The following is a 15,642-nucleotide window of genomic DNA, read 5'->3' as shown; positions in this document are numbered from 1 at the left end:
ACTATTCTGAAAACAGAGTTGGTGTGCAAGCTTTGCTCTACTTTTAATTATTCTTAAGAGCCATAAACATAGAACTATTTGCTCTGCAGCACAGGAATATTCTATATTGAGACCCATACTTACCTTGTTTCTAATAATGCATTCAATGTGATGGCTATTCTTCGCACAAGTTAGTCAGTTTATTGTACAGAATTTGCTATGTCATTCATCCCCCATGGGGCATAAATTTTGCTGCCACCTTGTCATGCATGAGTAACTTAAAGCTTTCTCTCTCATTCACGATTTAACTGTGCAAACAAGTCACACTTGAGGGTTTTAAGAATGGGAATCATGAGTTCCATACATTTACTCCTGATTTTCCATGAATGAGTACAGTAATCAGGACCTGACCCTTCCAACTACTAAACTGAATACAATTCACAATGTTAAAGCCTGCTATACACTGTGAACTTGTGCTAAGGGCCATATATTTCTAATACTGACTCTATTAATGCAAAAAAAGTCTTATAACCATATTGTAGCACAGTGTCATAAAACTTAATATTCAGGGTTTTTTTTCCCTGAAATCCATGTGTGCTAGAAGACAGAAGACTTTCACTGGTTAGTTTATTTGAAACCTTGTGGACTAGGAATGTAGAGGGATACAGAAAGATGAGTATTACCTTAGCTGGAACTTGAGGAGACCACTGAGCAATGTTACTCTTGGATGGGTCAGGGACAATAGGCCAGATATGCTTTTTAATTCTGTAACGGATTAAAACCAGAATAGAATTACAAGACGCAGTTCCCAAATTCCTACGTTAGCAGCAAGTAGTGCATAATCCAGGACACTACTCCTTTACATAGGAATTCTGCAAGAGTATTTATTTCCAAATAGGAATGCTTCCTGGACTACTTCACATCTCTGTAGGAAGCTGTACTAGTCAGCAGAACACAGCACTACACTTGTAACTGCTCTACACATTCGATGTAGCCATCCAACACAAGGCAAACCAACAAACAGTAACGAGTTAGGGATTTTAAAATTCATAGCACTCTAGAATCTACAGAGCACTTATTTGCTTAAAGTCTATGACGCATGTCGGTATAAAAATACAATGCTGCTTCTTTAAGATATCGATATCACAGCTGTCAATCTAAGCCATCTTCACAGCTAAAAATAAAGTGAGAATATCTGAAAAAAACTTTCTTGGTTGTTTGTAACTCAACTCTCAAGTTTAAGAACATAGCGAAAAAAAAAGATATAGTAAAAATAGATGTTTCTGTAGATAATTCACTTCCAAACAAACTAATTTTGAAACTGATGCACCCATCCCACTCTTCAGACGAGGTGCAACAACAGACACTCTGCAGCAGAACTCTGAAGAAAACTGCAAAATAGGCCTTGTAATTGACATGCACCAAGAACAGATTTTAGGAACAGCAGGGAGGTCAGAAAGAAAAGCGCACAAAATGCTGTCTCTGATTAGAAAGAAAAGATAGTTGACTGGGGACATGGGATATGAGTACTCGTTGCCAGAGAAAAGACTTCAGCAATAAGCACTCAGTTAAAGCCACACACAAGAGCTCTGTGGTAGGCAGAGGGAGCAGGAGGAAAGAGGATGTTTCCCAGCAGGCAGTAAACAGGCACAGAGTTTGACTGAGGTTATGCAAGGTAGTTAAGTAAGATGCCTGCCTGATTTTTTTGGCTGTCAAGCTTAAGGTTTGCTAACACTAATTAAATAGCTCAAATACAGCCAGCAAACAGATCATCTGTGTTTCACAAACTAAGCACCATCATTCCACTCTGACATGATAAGAAAACAAGACAGAAGATGTTATGATCACAACTTAACAAATATAACCTTCACTAACTCGAGCAAGAAAAGCAGCAATTTCCATGCAGGATTGAGTCATGGAACATTTAGGTTGCATACTAATCCTTAGCAGTAAAAAATTAATATCAGAAAAGGAAAACTTCCCAAGGGAAAAAATGTTTATCATTAGCAAATATATGTGTGTTTTACCTTCTTTTTCTGATTTAGCTGCAGAATACTTGTGTTGAATCATTGCCATCTGTTATTCCCAGGAATATCAGAAATGTATGAAAAAGATTTCATTATACTTACAAGTCCCGTTTGTTGAAGCAAAACAGAACTCCAAGAAGCACAATCAACAGGAAAGCTAGACACACAGGTACAACTATGGCTTCAATCTCTCCTTTCCCTGAAGGAAATGAAGAGAAGAGTTATAGCTCACTTTGACATTTAAGGAACTCAGCAGCAGCATACATTTCTGAAGGGACAAGGAGAATCTGAAACTGAATACACCAGCAGCACTCAGTCTTAAGATTCACCTTCAGAAGAACCTTTCTACCACATGAAAAGAGCCTGTAAATGAAAACCTGAAAAGCTCTGTCCCAACAATCTAATGCCTTGCATCAATAAAAAAACCCAGGTTGCTCTAGAAGTTATAATACTGATGAACCAAATAAATTTACAGGTTGGGCAGATATGACAGGAACATCTATGTGAATTCATTTGTGGTCCAGGTGGTGGCCTTATGGCTGCCATAATATCACCATGGGCAAGTAAGTAATGTAAGCAAAATCACTAGTCATCAATCAATTTATTCTGTGCATCAAAATATCCTCTGACTGCAAAGACATAAGCTGCACTATTGTTATGTATTCCTTCCAGTGTTACAGACATTAAGAAAAAGTTACAGAACGCTTAGAGAAAAACAACACCATACAAAAAAAGAATATTAAAACCTGCCAAATCTAAAGAAGTGCTTTCCACAACTAAGTTAATTAACATTGTTGCTCTTACTATTACAAATATGAAGCACTCTCTACAGCTGAACGTACAATAAATGTCACTCTTCAAAATGAGTCTCTGTAGAGAACTGTAACAAACTTTAATAGTGATATGAATGAGGATGTGGAACCTGATGAACGGTTGCAAGAATGGCATGTACAGACTGGCACCTAGATTAGCAAATCAAGATCCCAGTAAGTCTCTGCAGCTTCTCAGGATACCCATGTCAGGATAATAAACGCCAACCTTTCTTGAGATTATAACAAAAATTATGGACTCCTAAAAGCAGGGTAGGAGCCACCACACACCAGAAGAGAAGACAAGAGCACAGAGTAAATCCTAATGGCTCACACAGAGCTGGGACAAAATAATAGTATAAGCCGAAGTATACATAAAACACTCCCCAAACAGTGTTTACCAACATAAAAGAGCAATCCAGGATTTTGTCCTCTCTACAGTCGGAATAACAGTGACTAAACTATCTCTTTGTGACCGAGTACTATCTAGGTAGTATATCTAGGCTACCTGGATATCATACACCTAGTGTTTATGACGTTGACTGAAACGTTTTCTTTAATAAAGTCACCTCCCCTCCTATCAGGTCTGGCACAGAACCTTGCTATGGTGTTGCAACATCACTTCCTACTTCCAATTTTGCTGCTTTTCCTTACCAAATTTTTGTGTAGTAAATGTAAAATCAGGACCACTCCTGCCTCCTTCATCTGTGTACGCCATCATCCGCACAGTATACAGTGTGTCACTGGCTAGAGAAGAAAGGGTATACTCTGTCTTGGAAGGATCCACTGTCACGGCTAAACAAAGGAGAAAAAATTGTATCAGTTTTCTGTACAACTGATTAGATCTCCACAAACACAGTAACACAGTCCTAGCTTTAGTAGAATGAATGGCTGTAGGGAAAAAACAACAAACACAGAAAGACTACAGGCTTGTATAAGAAATGCTGAGATACATTTGTTTCTGTTCAAGTGTCTGAATTTAGTCTCCTTCTTGATATTATGTGTTAATTTGCCTTTTTTTTTTTTGTTCCCCCTTCCCACCCCCCACTGTATCTACAAAACAAAACCAGTAGTAATGTTGAAGCTTAAAGGTTTCTAATAAGCAGAACACACAGCTACCTAGAAATAGCCAGTTGATAATTAGAAAAACACTGTTAACAAGTAGTAGAGTAGACATAAGTAACTGGCCCTTGCAATTTAAGCAAATCTAAAAATTAAAAGATTTTGATAGTGCTAACCCTGTCTTATGCCTACTGGTCATACATACTACTGAGAACAAAAATGCACTTCAAACAAGATGTTTTACATCAATAATATTGTATTGACCTACGGCTTGAGGAGGATTAAAAATACCTCCCCCTTTTTTAAGGCTTTATCCTACCTGAATGCAGTCAACTTCTTTACATCTCAAATGGTCCAGCTTTACCTTGCTACACCAACATCTCATCCTTTATTTAGACAGAAAGATGGGAGCAAATCAGCTTTCAGCAACTAAACTTGCTACCCTTTTATACATGGGCTGAATGTTCTGAATCCTTTAATAGGGACTTTTCTGTTTGGTACGGATGCCTCAGACATCAGCTTTATGTTATCAGAACTGACTCTCAGCCACACTTGATTCTGTATCTCTTTTTTCAGGAACATGAATTAGGAAGGAGACAGATGGAATACTTCAATGCCGCAAAGTACTTCTCTGCTTTCTGTTACCTGTTTCATTTCCATCTATAGTTTTGTAAAATATGATATAACTCCTGATAAATCCATTTTGTTCATCCACTGTGAGATGGTTCCATGTCAAAACAGCTTCAGCTTTTCCTACTTTTTTTGTCTGAACGGTTGGTCCTTTTGAAGGACCTGCAATGGGAGATGAATATTAGTTTCTATTGTGCATCCTTGTATCCACAGAAACAGTATTAATTATTATACTGAATTGGTACTGTGTAAAAACATCAATGGAATGGCTGGACTAACACATCTGCAAAGCATTAGTTTCAGACAATACAGAGAGATGTTTTGTTCCAAAGATGTTTTGGAAGAGAAACCTCCAGGAAGAAAAAGATGTGATAAACAATAATCAGGACATCACATGAAATCTTCAATTGAAAGTAATTAGTCTTGGCTTGATACTTGAATTTGAAAATACAATCGCATATAAATATTACTGTATCAATACAATAATATACTCATGACAAATTATCTGATAAAGGTTGGAAAAAGGGAAAGAGTCATACACAGACACCTGTTTAACTCCTGAATACTGTAAATAAGCACACTGGATGTGAATCAAAGGGACAAGATCAATTGTAACAGACGATCCCCAAATGTAGGACTACTTTTCATTATGTAGCCTGTATTAAAGAAAAGGTCTCATTACGTTTAGTCAAAAAAGTCAGTTTACATGCTTCAAGATGACTGTTTTGTACTTACGATCCTGCTGAAGATAAGCTTTCACAGACTGTCCACTTCCCTGACCATCAGCATATAGAGGATACACAGTTATCAAGTAACACTTGAAAGGCTTTATATCACCTAAAAAAAGATATTAAAAAACGTGTAGTTTCAGATAGTCAAATTCCTCACCATCTTTCTTGTTTTCTTCAGATACAGGTTTCTGGGTTTTGCCTGTATTATTAACTCCAAAATAGTAACTGATGGATTAATATAATAGTTCACACTGAAATGCTAAATATAATAAACAAGACTTCATAGAACTTTGTGTTCTTTTGTTTTCTGGGTTTTTAAATTATTTATTTATTTTAAATAAAAAGCCTTTATCTGTCTGCAGCACTGAACCACAAAATTACTGAGTTGAGGTACTGATCACAATCTGAAAAGAACTGTAAAGCTGACGAAGTTTCATTGTTTGAACTGCAAGAGGGAACAGAGAATTTGATTTTGAAGGAACTCAACCTTTTCACTTCCTTAATGGTTTCCAAGAATGAGAAGACTAAAACAAAAATGCAGATAAACCCCTTCCTGTTACATAACAAATTTCAACATGAAAGATTAGATAAAATTCTGTATTTGACAACACACAGATACTTCTATACTCACTGTAAACTAAGAGAAGCAAAACCCCGTATTCCTGTCTCACAATAAAATTCTAGTAAGTATAAGAATTTTCCTCACTTCAAGAATACTTGCTAGGCTTAGAGAGTGTTTTACAGTGCATTTGTAGACTTACAAGCTAAATACCTTTTAAGTATGTTCCTTGAACATTTCCTGGTTCATTTTGCCATTCTATGGTGCAGTCTGAGCTGTTAGACATCAGACACCATTCAATCACATATTTAAGAACATAACTGTCAGGAGCAGTCCACCCTACCCACAATTTGCCATCTTTAGGCAGTGTTCTAACATTCTTCACAGGAGCTGCGATGAAAGAAAACAGAAAGGTTATATGTACTGACAGTTCTTCCACTACATATTCATAATCATAGCTATTTTGTCAAATGCGGATTCTTTTGGGTTATCATAATGGTGACAATTTGACAGAACCTAAGTAAACGCAAAAGCCATTTTCTGCAATACAAGCAGAGTTAGGCTATTTAGGAACTGGAAATTACTCAGCTTCTCTGTTCTCAAACACAGCAGGTTGCCTCACTGCACAGTAAAAATACTGTTTATTTCAAAATAAAGGGTTTATTTCAGAGAGACACCAAACTTTGAGACACTTCTGAATTCCCATTCTAATACCTATCTTCCAATACAGGTATCTTACAAAATACTTCTATCTGCAATACTACTGTTTGAAACACACACTTAATTAGTTCATCTAATAGTTTTAGAACCTGTGGCTCTCCTTTGGTGTTTACGCTAAAAGCATCATCTGCCTATATCCTTGTTTCTTTGCTTCCTATCCTGGTAGCGTTCAGATTATCTAAAAGGAGGCTGGAAGTAAGAGAAACCAGCCTGTAGTTACTACTACTGGATGATAAAAGGAACAGAGTAAAAAGAAATATGAGCAGCAGGGAAACAGTGGAAGGAGATGACAAAGCAACCAGGCAAGATACTGAAAATGTGGGAGAGTGAGACTGGAACAACAAAATAAAGGGCTGAGGGGAGATCAGAAAGCAGAACAACGGTAAGATGGTATACACAGGAACTATAGGATGCTTTCTTCCCCAACCACTTGATTAAAAAAAAAAAAAAAAAGCCTGCTATGCTACAGAAAACTATAGGGAATATAGTGCATGGTAGGTCTAGAGATCAAAACCAACAGCAGAATAGCACACACAGCTTCAAATGAACCTGCAAGTATAAAAATCCACACATTCCCTGGTATATAAATGGTAGCATAATTATAAGACATATGACAGTAGATACATTCAGTCATACTCTAATTATGTGTCCATATTAAAGGTATCATTTTACAACAATGATGATTCCTTAAATCATAAGCCATGCAGATGCATTTGAAAGAGACATTACTAAGCACTAACCTTTTGAATTACTGGCTGGGATAAGTAAAACCGATGGAGGGGATGCCCCAGCTCTGTTATGGGCAACCACTGTCACTTCGTATGTTCCATTTGGTACCTTTAATGTAAGGTCAGTGGTATTAACACTGTATTTCTCTGGTGGACTGGAGAGAGATGACTTGGCTTTGACAGTCACTTCATACTGCAAGATTACTCCATTGGCTTCAAATGGCTTCAATGCCTGTGAGAAACACATCTTTGATTATAATGACACTGTACAAACGTGACTTAACCTTTATTGTCTTTAATGTGTAATTTAAAAATCTGAGAGCAAGACAAGCTACACAGATTGAACAGCTGTGTGTTTAAGGAAAGCACAAATAACCTGCATTCATTTCTGGAAAGCATTAACTTCTGAAATTATTTCAGGTATAAATCCTATTTTTCTTGGCTTATCTGTAAAACTACCTGTAAACTTACCTGTAAAATACCCTGCAGTTTAATAAAAGTTATTCTGTAAAGACTGCAGAACATGTGTTGATAAAAACCTGCATTTTATGTGACCTTACCACACATTAAAGAAATCTTACATCTTAAGCTGTATTAAATCCTAATGCAAGCCAGTCTGAGTAGTCATCTTCTAATGTAGAAAAATACTCGTTTTGTGTTAATAATAGTTTCTGTGTAACAGTATTAGTTTTTAGACAACTTAAAAGAAAACTGCTGAAACTCTAAAGTAGCTCCAGTTTTCCAATTTTAAGCAAAATAATGTCAGAAATGGCAAGTGGCATACGAACTCCATCAGAAAATGATGCCATATCAATATACGTGGAACTTCACGCAAGCCACCTAGTAATATGTAATGTAATTAAGTTCATGGATCAAAAGAAAGGTTTAGATAGGGACCAACTATAACTGCATTTGCTTTCTCAGCTGAATTAATCAGCCAACTAGACACAGCAAATGTGCAGTGCTTTATTTAATAAGCTGGGCCTCTGGAATCTGCCTAGGCTTAATGGATTTTGCAGGTGAACTATCCCTGTGCAGACAGTGTTACAAAAGTTTTAGAATACAGCAGAAGGCATATCATGAAGGTTTACTTCATTCAAGAGAAATTTTCCAATTCCACCAGCTGCTTAAGGACAGCAAGTCAGGAATCTGAAACTGGGTTCTGTATACTCTGGAGCACAGATATTTATCAGTTAACAGATGGCCTTTACAGCTGTGCTTTTAAATTTTTCCACAACTAAATATTATAGTAAGAATACCAAGGGCACTTCTCATGTTGATAAAACCCACACTATTCCAGCTTTCTACCCAAGCTTGCTGAAGTAAATTTTGACACTTAAAACCCCATGTTTTTACAAGACTACTCCATTCCTGCAGTTTCTCATGTTGCTTTACCTTCCACATCAGATGTACAGTCCAGAAAGGTGGTGAGCAAGATACATCAATGATCCTCCATATGGGTGGTCCTTTAGATGGTTCTGATGAAAGAAACAATGAATTCATCCTTTGATTATCATTAGGCTCTTATCTTTTTCTTTTTTTTATAAAAGCATATTCAAAAAGTGTATCCTTAATTCCTCAAAGAAAATAATGCTTGGTGTATTAAGTGGAACACCTGCATGGAAAGATTTCCTGAGGGGATCAGCAAAACACCAGCAGTGCTTTAAGTATAACATACCAAACTGAGAGTCCCCATACTGAGCAACTGCAAGAATGGACTTAAAACGACAGTACTGAGTGAGGCCAAACCTGCACCACGCAGCCTGTGCCCAGAACCACAGCCCTGCACATCCGTACACTGCAAACTTTGCTGTGGTCTGTAGCTCAAACACTCTCCCTAGACCTCAAGTCTCCTAAAAAAGTGCAGAAAAGTTAATGAAGAGACAAATTTCTCCTGTGAGTATTCCCCAGGTTTCTTATACCCATTATGCTAAAATGGTAACAGCACTGCAGTAGTTTTTTACAACACAAAAAGGAGCACTAAGGAACAAATAGGATATTACAGAAAGGAGAATAGGAAGAGTGTAAGCAGGAAAGGCTAAAGCATATAGAAGGGGCCAGGAGTGTGGAAATCAGGCTGACAGAAGTTGAACAGATATGAAGTATTTGTAATAACTGAAGGGAAGAATAGAGTCCCTGCTAGGTATCAAGATCAGAACTGGAATGTCCACTTGTTGGCTCCACGTGGAGTACGATAAGAATGGGCCAGAAACAAAACTAATCTTGCAGGCTATCACAGTAGAAATGAAATGAAAACAGGACCAAGCTAAAGTAGTTTCACTCCTCACAACTCCAGAATTAGAAAAGTTTATAACTGATAACCACCAAGTTCCCAGAAAAACAAGACAAAATCCCCACACCTTTTAATTCTCTCTGAAACCAGGTATCACCAAGTGATTTGCAAAGCGTTTGACACTGTCCCCCATGACATCCTTGTCTCTAAATTGGACAGACATCAGTTTGACAGGTGGACTACTCGGTGGGTAAAGAACTGGCTGGATGGCCACACAAAGAGTTGTGGTCACTGGCTGGATACCACTAACGAGTGGTGTCCCTCAGGGATCAGTGTTGGGACTGGTCTTGTTCAATATCTTTGTCAGTGACATGGACAGTGGGATTGAGTGCACCCTCAGCAAGTTTGCCAATGACACCAAGCTGTGTGGTTCGGTTGATACGCTGGAGGAAAGGAATGCCATTCAGAGGACCTTGACAAGCTTGTGAAGTGGGCTAATGCCAACCTCATGAAGTTTAACCAAGCCAAGTGCAAGGTCCTATACCTGGGTCAGAGCAATCCCAGGCCCAGCTACAGGTTGGGCAGAGAAGAGATTCAGAGCAGCCCTGTGGAGCAGGACTTGGGGGCGTTGGTCGTGAGAAAATGAACATGAGCCAGCTTCAGTGTGTGCTCACAGCCCAGAAATCCAACCGTATCGTGGGCTGCATCAAAAGGAGCATGACCAGCAGCTCAAAGGAGGTGATCCTGCTCCTTTATTCTGCTCTTGTGAGACCTCACTTGGAGTATTGTGTGCAGTTCTGGTGTTCTCAACATGAAAAGGACATGGAAATGTTGGAACTAGTCCAGAGGAGGGCCACGAAGACGATCAGAGAACTGGAGCACCTCCCGTATGAAGATAGGCTGAGAAAGCTGGGGCTGTTGAGCCTGGAGAAGAGAAGGCTGCATGGAGACCTCATAGCAGGCTTCCAGTATCTGAAGGGGGCCTATAAGGATGCTGGGGCAGGACTCTTCATTAGGGACTGTAGTGACAGGACAAGGGGTAACAAGTTAAAACTTAAACAGGGGAGGTTTAGATTTGATAAAAGGAAAAAATTCTTTACTGTAAGGGTGGTGAGGCACTGGAATGGGTTGCCCAGGGAGGTTGTGAATGCTCCATCCCTGGCACTGTTCAAGGCTAGGCTGGACAGAGCCTTGGGTGACATGATTTAGTGTGAGGTGTCCCTGCCCATGGCAGGGGCATTGCAACTATATGATCTTAACGTCCTTTCCAATCCTTGTTATTCTCTGATTCTATGATTCCCAATGATGCTGCTACTGACAATTCAGGAGGAAACCAAACCAGCTTTTACAATCCAATCCCTTTGAGGGTGATTTACTGAATCTAGAAAACACAGAAACCTGAGTGGATATTATTGTAACAGCTACAAAGCAAACCTGCTCTGCTGGATATGAAGACCCTTGGTTACAGTCACAATTTGGAGATACAAAGTATATGTTTTCTGGTAAGGATCAGATAGTAAAATAATTGTCAAAAGATCTCAAAATTGCTGGAATGCTTGCATTATTCTTTAGCATCCTGACTGTACATTTATACCTTTGCAGTTAAGGAATCAGTTTAAACTTCACTTAATAGTTGCAGTACTTAACACTTGGAAACAACCACATGGAAATGCAGACATATACCTTCCCTAATACAACAGTGATAATACACCTGTATCTATGTAGCTTGCTATGCAGACAAAACCCAAATCTTTTGAAAGCAGAAGGCACGCATCTGTGGAATTTTCTGGGATATGGATCTAATAGTCCTCAACAAAGTAGATCATCTAAAATCTATAATTTGACTGAGGGAAATAATAGTGGTGTCAGGTATCTGCCCATTTAATTTAATCTTTGCAATAGGAAACTGTACAGTAAAAAAAAAATGAACAAAAAAACCAAACAAAAAAACCCAACAAACTAGACAAAGTTTTGGTACAGGTTTTTGCCAAAACTGCAACCTAAAATCTCTTTTCCAAGCCTGACATTTGGCAGAAAGATGATCAAGCAACAACAGGCCTTATAAGCTTCTTTCCAACTGAAGTTATCCTGCTATTCTATAAATCTGTAACTGTCTCTAGCCATTTATGTTTATATAGTTGTGTGTAAGCAAACTCAGGACAGGAAACTGTTTTACTATCAAGTTACTGTACAGTAGCTAAAAATGCTAACTGCAAGCAGTGTAGCAGTGTGACTATCCTGCTATTGTTAGGAAGGCTACAGTCAACAATTTGTTAAAATGCTGTTCTATTAAAACATCTGCTATAAAAGAGACTATTTATATTTGCAGTGCATCACAGCTAATGGCACAGGTCTTCCTCAACAGTTCATTTTACCTTTAGCAAGAAGCAAAGTGCTCATATGTTCAGTGTTCTGACACCAACAGAAGTTTGAATTCAATAACATACCAGTTAGCATCTCCCAAGCATCTATTAAAGACATTAAATCAGTTCCAGTTCAGTCTAAGTGGGCCACTCAGGTAAATTACAAAAGGAAAATGGACCACAGAAGGGTAAGCCTGGGGCTTTTATTTGGAGAGCAAATAAAATGGCCAAATGCATAGGTCTAAGTTGTGTTTGTTGCTACACTGCATGCACTTTTGTTCTCTTACAGGAAAATGTAGGAATCCACTATCTGAGAACAGGATCTTTCATACTGTAACAAACACATGGGTGTGATTTTAATGTCAGTGTTCCAGTAACTACTGCTCAGTTATTGTTGTGCAAGTTTATTTTGTATAAGTGTAGAGTTGATGCAACAGTTGCTAAGTCATGAAAGTGCTGCAAAACAAAATGGCCAAAATTAGGAAAAAAGAATAAAAATCAGTAAGAGAAAAAGCTAAGCATATTCAACTAACGGTTCTGGCACAACTCAGTGGCAGAACACACATTCTTTGTACTTAAGAACAAACTTGCAGGAGAGATTCTTGAGTGGGGAAATACTGCAATGAATTCCATGATCTGTGACGTATATTAAATTCGTAACAGTGAGTTGTAGCTACTGTAATGCCACAGTACATTTCAAGCAATGTATGTGTTGATGAACAACTGGAAATTATTAACGAAGTTAAAAAACATGCTGTGTAGTGCAGAGGACACAGAAAGACAATACAGAGTGCAGTAACAGTCTCAAGTGCCACTGTCCTGAAGGAACGTGAACGAGTCCAGTCTGATGCAGCATACCTGTAGTTCAGTAGTAACAGACAATTTCAGTGGCAACAGATAATATCATAACAGCTGACCGGAGCACCACAAGATGTTAAAAGCCAGGGAAGTTGATGAGCTGGCTGTAGCATGAATAGATTTGGTGCATGGCAGCAACTTTGCAGTGCTGAGAATTTCTTCCACAAAGCACTGAAGCCTGACACTTAACTAAGAATCTCTTAAGGCTTTTTTTTTTTTTCAGGGCTGTGAACTTAAATCTAGTGGTCTGCTATCTTCTGTGCATCTTGAGCAGTAGTCTTTTTATACTTTCAAGTTGCATATGATCTGCTGGCAAAGTCCTTTTGTGCAGGACCAAACATGATCCAGATATTGCTCCTAAAATGCTGATGCTAGTAAGGATTTCCTCATTAAGTCATAATAACAGCAATTCAGTGCTCACCCGTACTGCAGAGAGACAGGATATTTATTGCAAGCCCAGATGACAACTCCAATGATTATGTAAGCCATCAAGAAAGGAAACTGTAAAGTGATTGTGATTTCTGTGATTAAATATTAAAAATAAAACCATTTTCTACATAGACTCAATCATGCTCAAAGTCAGCTGTTCGTACACGGCATTCTCTTCCTTATGCCTCTCACTGTGACAAACAAATCAGTGATAAGACTCTTTATTAATACCTGCAGAATGCTGCAAACAAGCGAGTACAAGACAGCGCAGAGCCAGCTGTGACTGTGATGAGCAAGAAAGGGTTGTAAATGCAGAATATCTTGGCAAAGTTAAGAGTGTACCAGGGTGTTTTATTTAGATGCTTTGGTGCATAACGGGCTAAACTTCCTATATGCACATTATTTTGTAGCAGTTTTTACAAAGTTTGCAAAGAAGTCTATGTACCCTATATGACTAAAAATCTTGTTTCATACTTTGATGCTTGTTCACTTATAGCTTATTTATAAGCCTCTTAAACACCAAGTTTTTCACAAACTAAGGCAGTCTGTCTTCCAAAAATACCCCAAGCCTTTCACACAGGCAGAATAGCTTCTGAAGAGGGTAACCTTCAGAACAAAGGAAACGAAGCATAAAGCATACATGTCTTCTAAAAGATTTTGAGAACATAACTTTTTGTGAAAAGAAGTCTTTTCTTCCCTACTTGCTGTTTTAGCTGTTTTCAGGGAGCACCTCCAGACCAGCTTTCTGGAAAGCTATTCTCATACTCCTTGGAAAGCACAGGTCAAGTTGGTCACTACAGAAAGTAACTTGGTAAAGCCTTATTGCATGTATAATCAAACAGCTTAAGCAAGGATACACAATTTCAGCTGACTATTGCCAAATTGCACATTTTGAAAGTCAGCGACCTACTTTCGTGTTTTACTTACTATCTTCAGTGGTGATCCCAGTTTTCTCTTCACTCCAGTCACTCCAGTAGCCCACTCCATCTTCCTTCATGCAACGAATTGAAAAGACATACTCTGTGTAGGGTCTGAGCCCTTGAACACTGAATGAAGTCCTTGTTGAAGCTGTATCTTCAGGAGGAACCTGTAAATGAAAGAAAGGTCTTAGAGGCACTGATCAAAAGTTGTAAAGCTAAGTTCTGTGCTACTACAGCTGTCATCCAAGAGGCTCTCCACCACATACATGCCCAATACAAACAACTGTTTTTCTTCCTTCTTATTTCTAAAACCTTAAATTCTCAAAAATAGTTTGGTAAGGGATCAGAGTTGTGTATATTTATCAGGTATAATGCAATACATACAGTAGAATAGGTAAGCAGCTATCTCATTCTGTTTTCTTTGATTAGTTTACATCTACCTCTGTTTCCTTCCCATGTAGTTCCTCTTCTTACTGATCTGTAATAACTGAGCAAAGTCCTGAAAGGCAAGATGGGATATTTGCTGGAATATCAATTGCAAAATACCTGTGCTAGAAGCCTCCTACACGATCCTACAGGATCACTGCTTCCACTGACAGGGAACATTTCTTAACTGACACAGGCAAGAGTTTTAGAGCAGTTTATACTTTTGCTAATAAATTATTTTTATAAGCTCTTTCCTTTATCAGCAACAGAATAGGAGAAAATATTCTTACTGCACATGTGCAGAAACAGATGTGTGATGTGGGTAACAGCAATACCTAGGTACACACACTGAGTGCCTCCATCACGTGTTATTACACTTGCCATTAAGGAGTTTGTATAGTGAACAACCCTGCAAAAGGGATGACTGCAGATTAAACACATGCAGAACACTCAAGAGGTTAACCCTGAGTGCAAAGAATCGTCAAAGCAGTCAAATTTTACCACAGCTAAGCAAGGTCAGTCATTTCAAAAGTTACTATTTCAGTGGTCTTGTGTACATGTTTAAAAGGACAGGACAACCTCCCAGGGCAGCCTGGTCCAACACCTGACAACCCTTTCAGATAAGAAACTTATCCTAATATCCAGCCTAATCTCCCCTGGAGCAACTTGAGGCCATTTCCTCTTGTCCTATCACTTGTTACTTGGGAGAAGATACCAACACCTGCCTCGCTACAACCTCCCTTCAGGTAGTTGTACAGAAGTGTAAGGTCCCCCCTTGAGCCTTCTCTTCTCCAGACTAAACAACTCCAAATTCCCTAAGCCATTCCTCATCAGACTTGTTCTCCAGACCCTTCACCAGCCTCATTGCCCTTCTCTGGACCCCTTCAATCTCCCTCTTGTAGTGAGGGGTCCAGAACTGAACACAGGATTCGAGGTACAGTCTCATTGGTGCCCAGTATGATCACTGCCCTGCCCTGCTGGCCACACTGTTTCTGACACAGGCCAGGATGCTGTTAGCCTTCTTGGCTGCCTGGGCACAAGCTGGATCACGTTCATTCAGCTGTCAAGCAACACCCCCAGGTCCTTTTTCTTTAGCACTCTTCCCCAAGCCTGTAGCATTGCCTGGGGTTGCTGTGGCAGTGCAGGTACAGCAAATTCAAAAAGCATT

At 38.8% G+C, this 15,642-nt stretch overlaps 1 protein-coding gene across 2 annotated transcripts in view; it reads right to left on the bottom strand.

Annotated features, from left to right (window-relative positions):
* Window positions 1-15,642, bottom strand: part of IL6ST (interleukin 6 cytokine family signal transducer) — a 34,299-nt gene that overhangs the window by 6,015 nt on the left and 12,642 nt on the right. For both annotated transcript variants that reach the window (XM_061372079.1, XM_061372078.1), the window contains exons 7-15: window positions 14,056-14,215; window positions 8,641-8,723; window positions 7,258-7,477; window positions 6,011-6,187; window positions 5,243-5,344; window positions 4,523-4,669; window positions 3,470-3,610; window positions 2,109-2,205; window positions 663-744 (exon numbers count right to left, since the gene is read on the bottom strand). In XM_061372079.1, the coding sequence (XP_061228063.1) occupies window positions 663-744; window positions 2,109-2,205; window positions 3,470-3,610; window positions 4,523-4,669; window positions 5,243-5,344; window positions 6,011-6,187; window positions 7,258-7,477; window positions 8,641-8,723; window positions 14,056-14,215 (1,209 nt within the window). The remainder of the gene's footprint in view (window positions 1-662; window positions 745-2,108; window positions 2,206-3,469; window positions 3,611-4,522; window positions 4,670-5,242; window positions 5,345-6,010; window positions 6,188-7,257; window positions 7,478-8,640; window positions 8,724-14,055; window positions 14,216-15,642) is intronic.

Source organism: Neopsephotus bourkii, unplaced genomic scaffold (assembly GCF_033783945.1).
Source record: "Neopsephotus bourkii isolate Nb327-2 ecotype Australia unplaced genomic scaffold, CSIRO-AGI_Nbou_v1 NB_1594, whole genome shotgun sequence".
Classification (NCBI taxonomy): Eukaryota; Metazoa; Chordata; class Aves; order Psittaciformes; family Psittacidae; genus Neopsephotus; species Neopsephotus bourkii.
The sequence above is the reverse complement of the archived record's forward strand: the minus strand, read 5'-3'. Positions and strand labels throughout refer to the sequence as shown.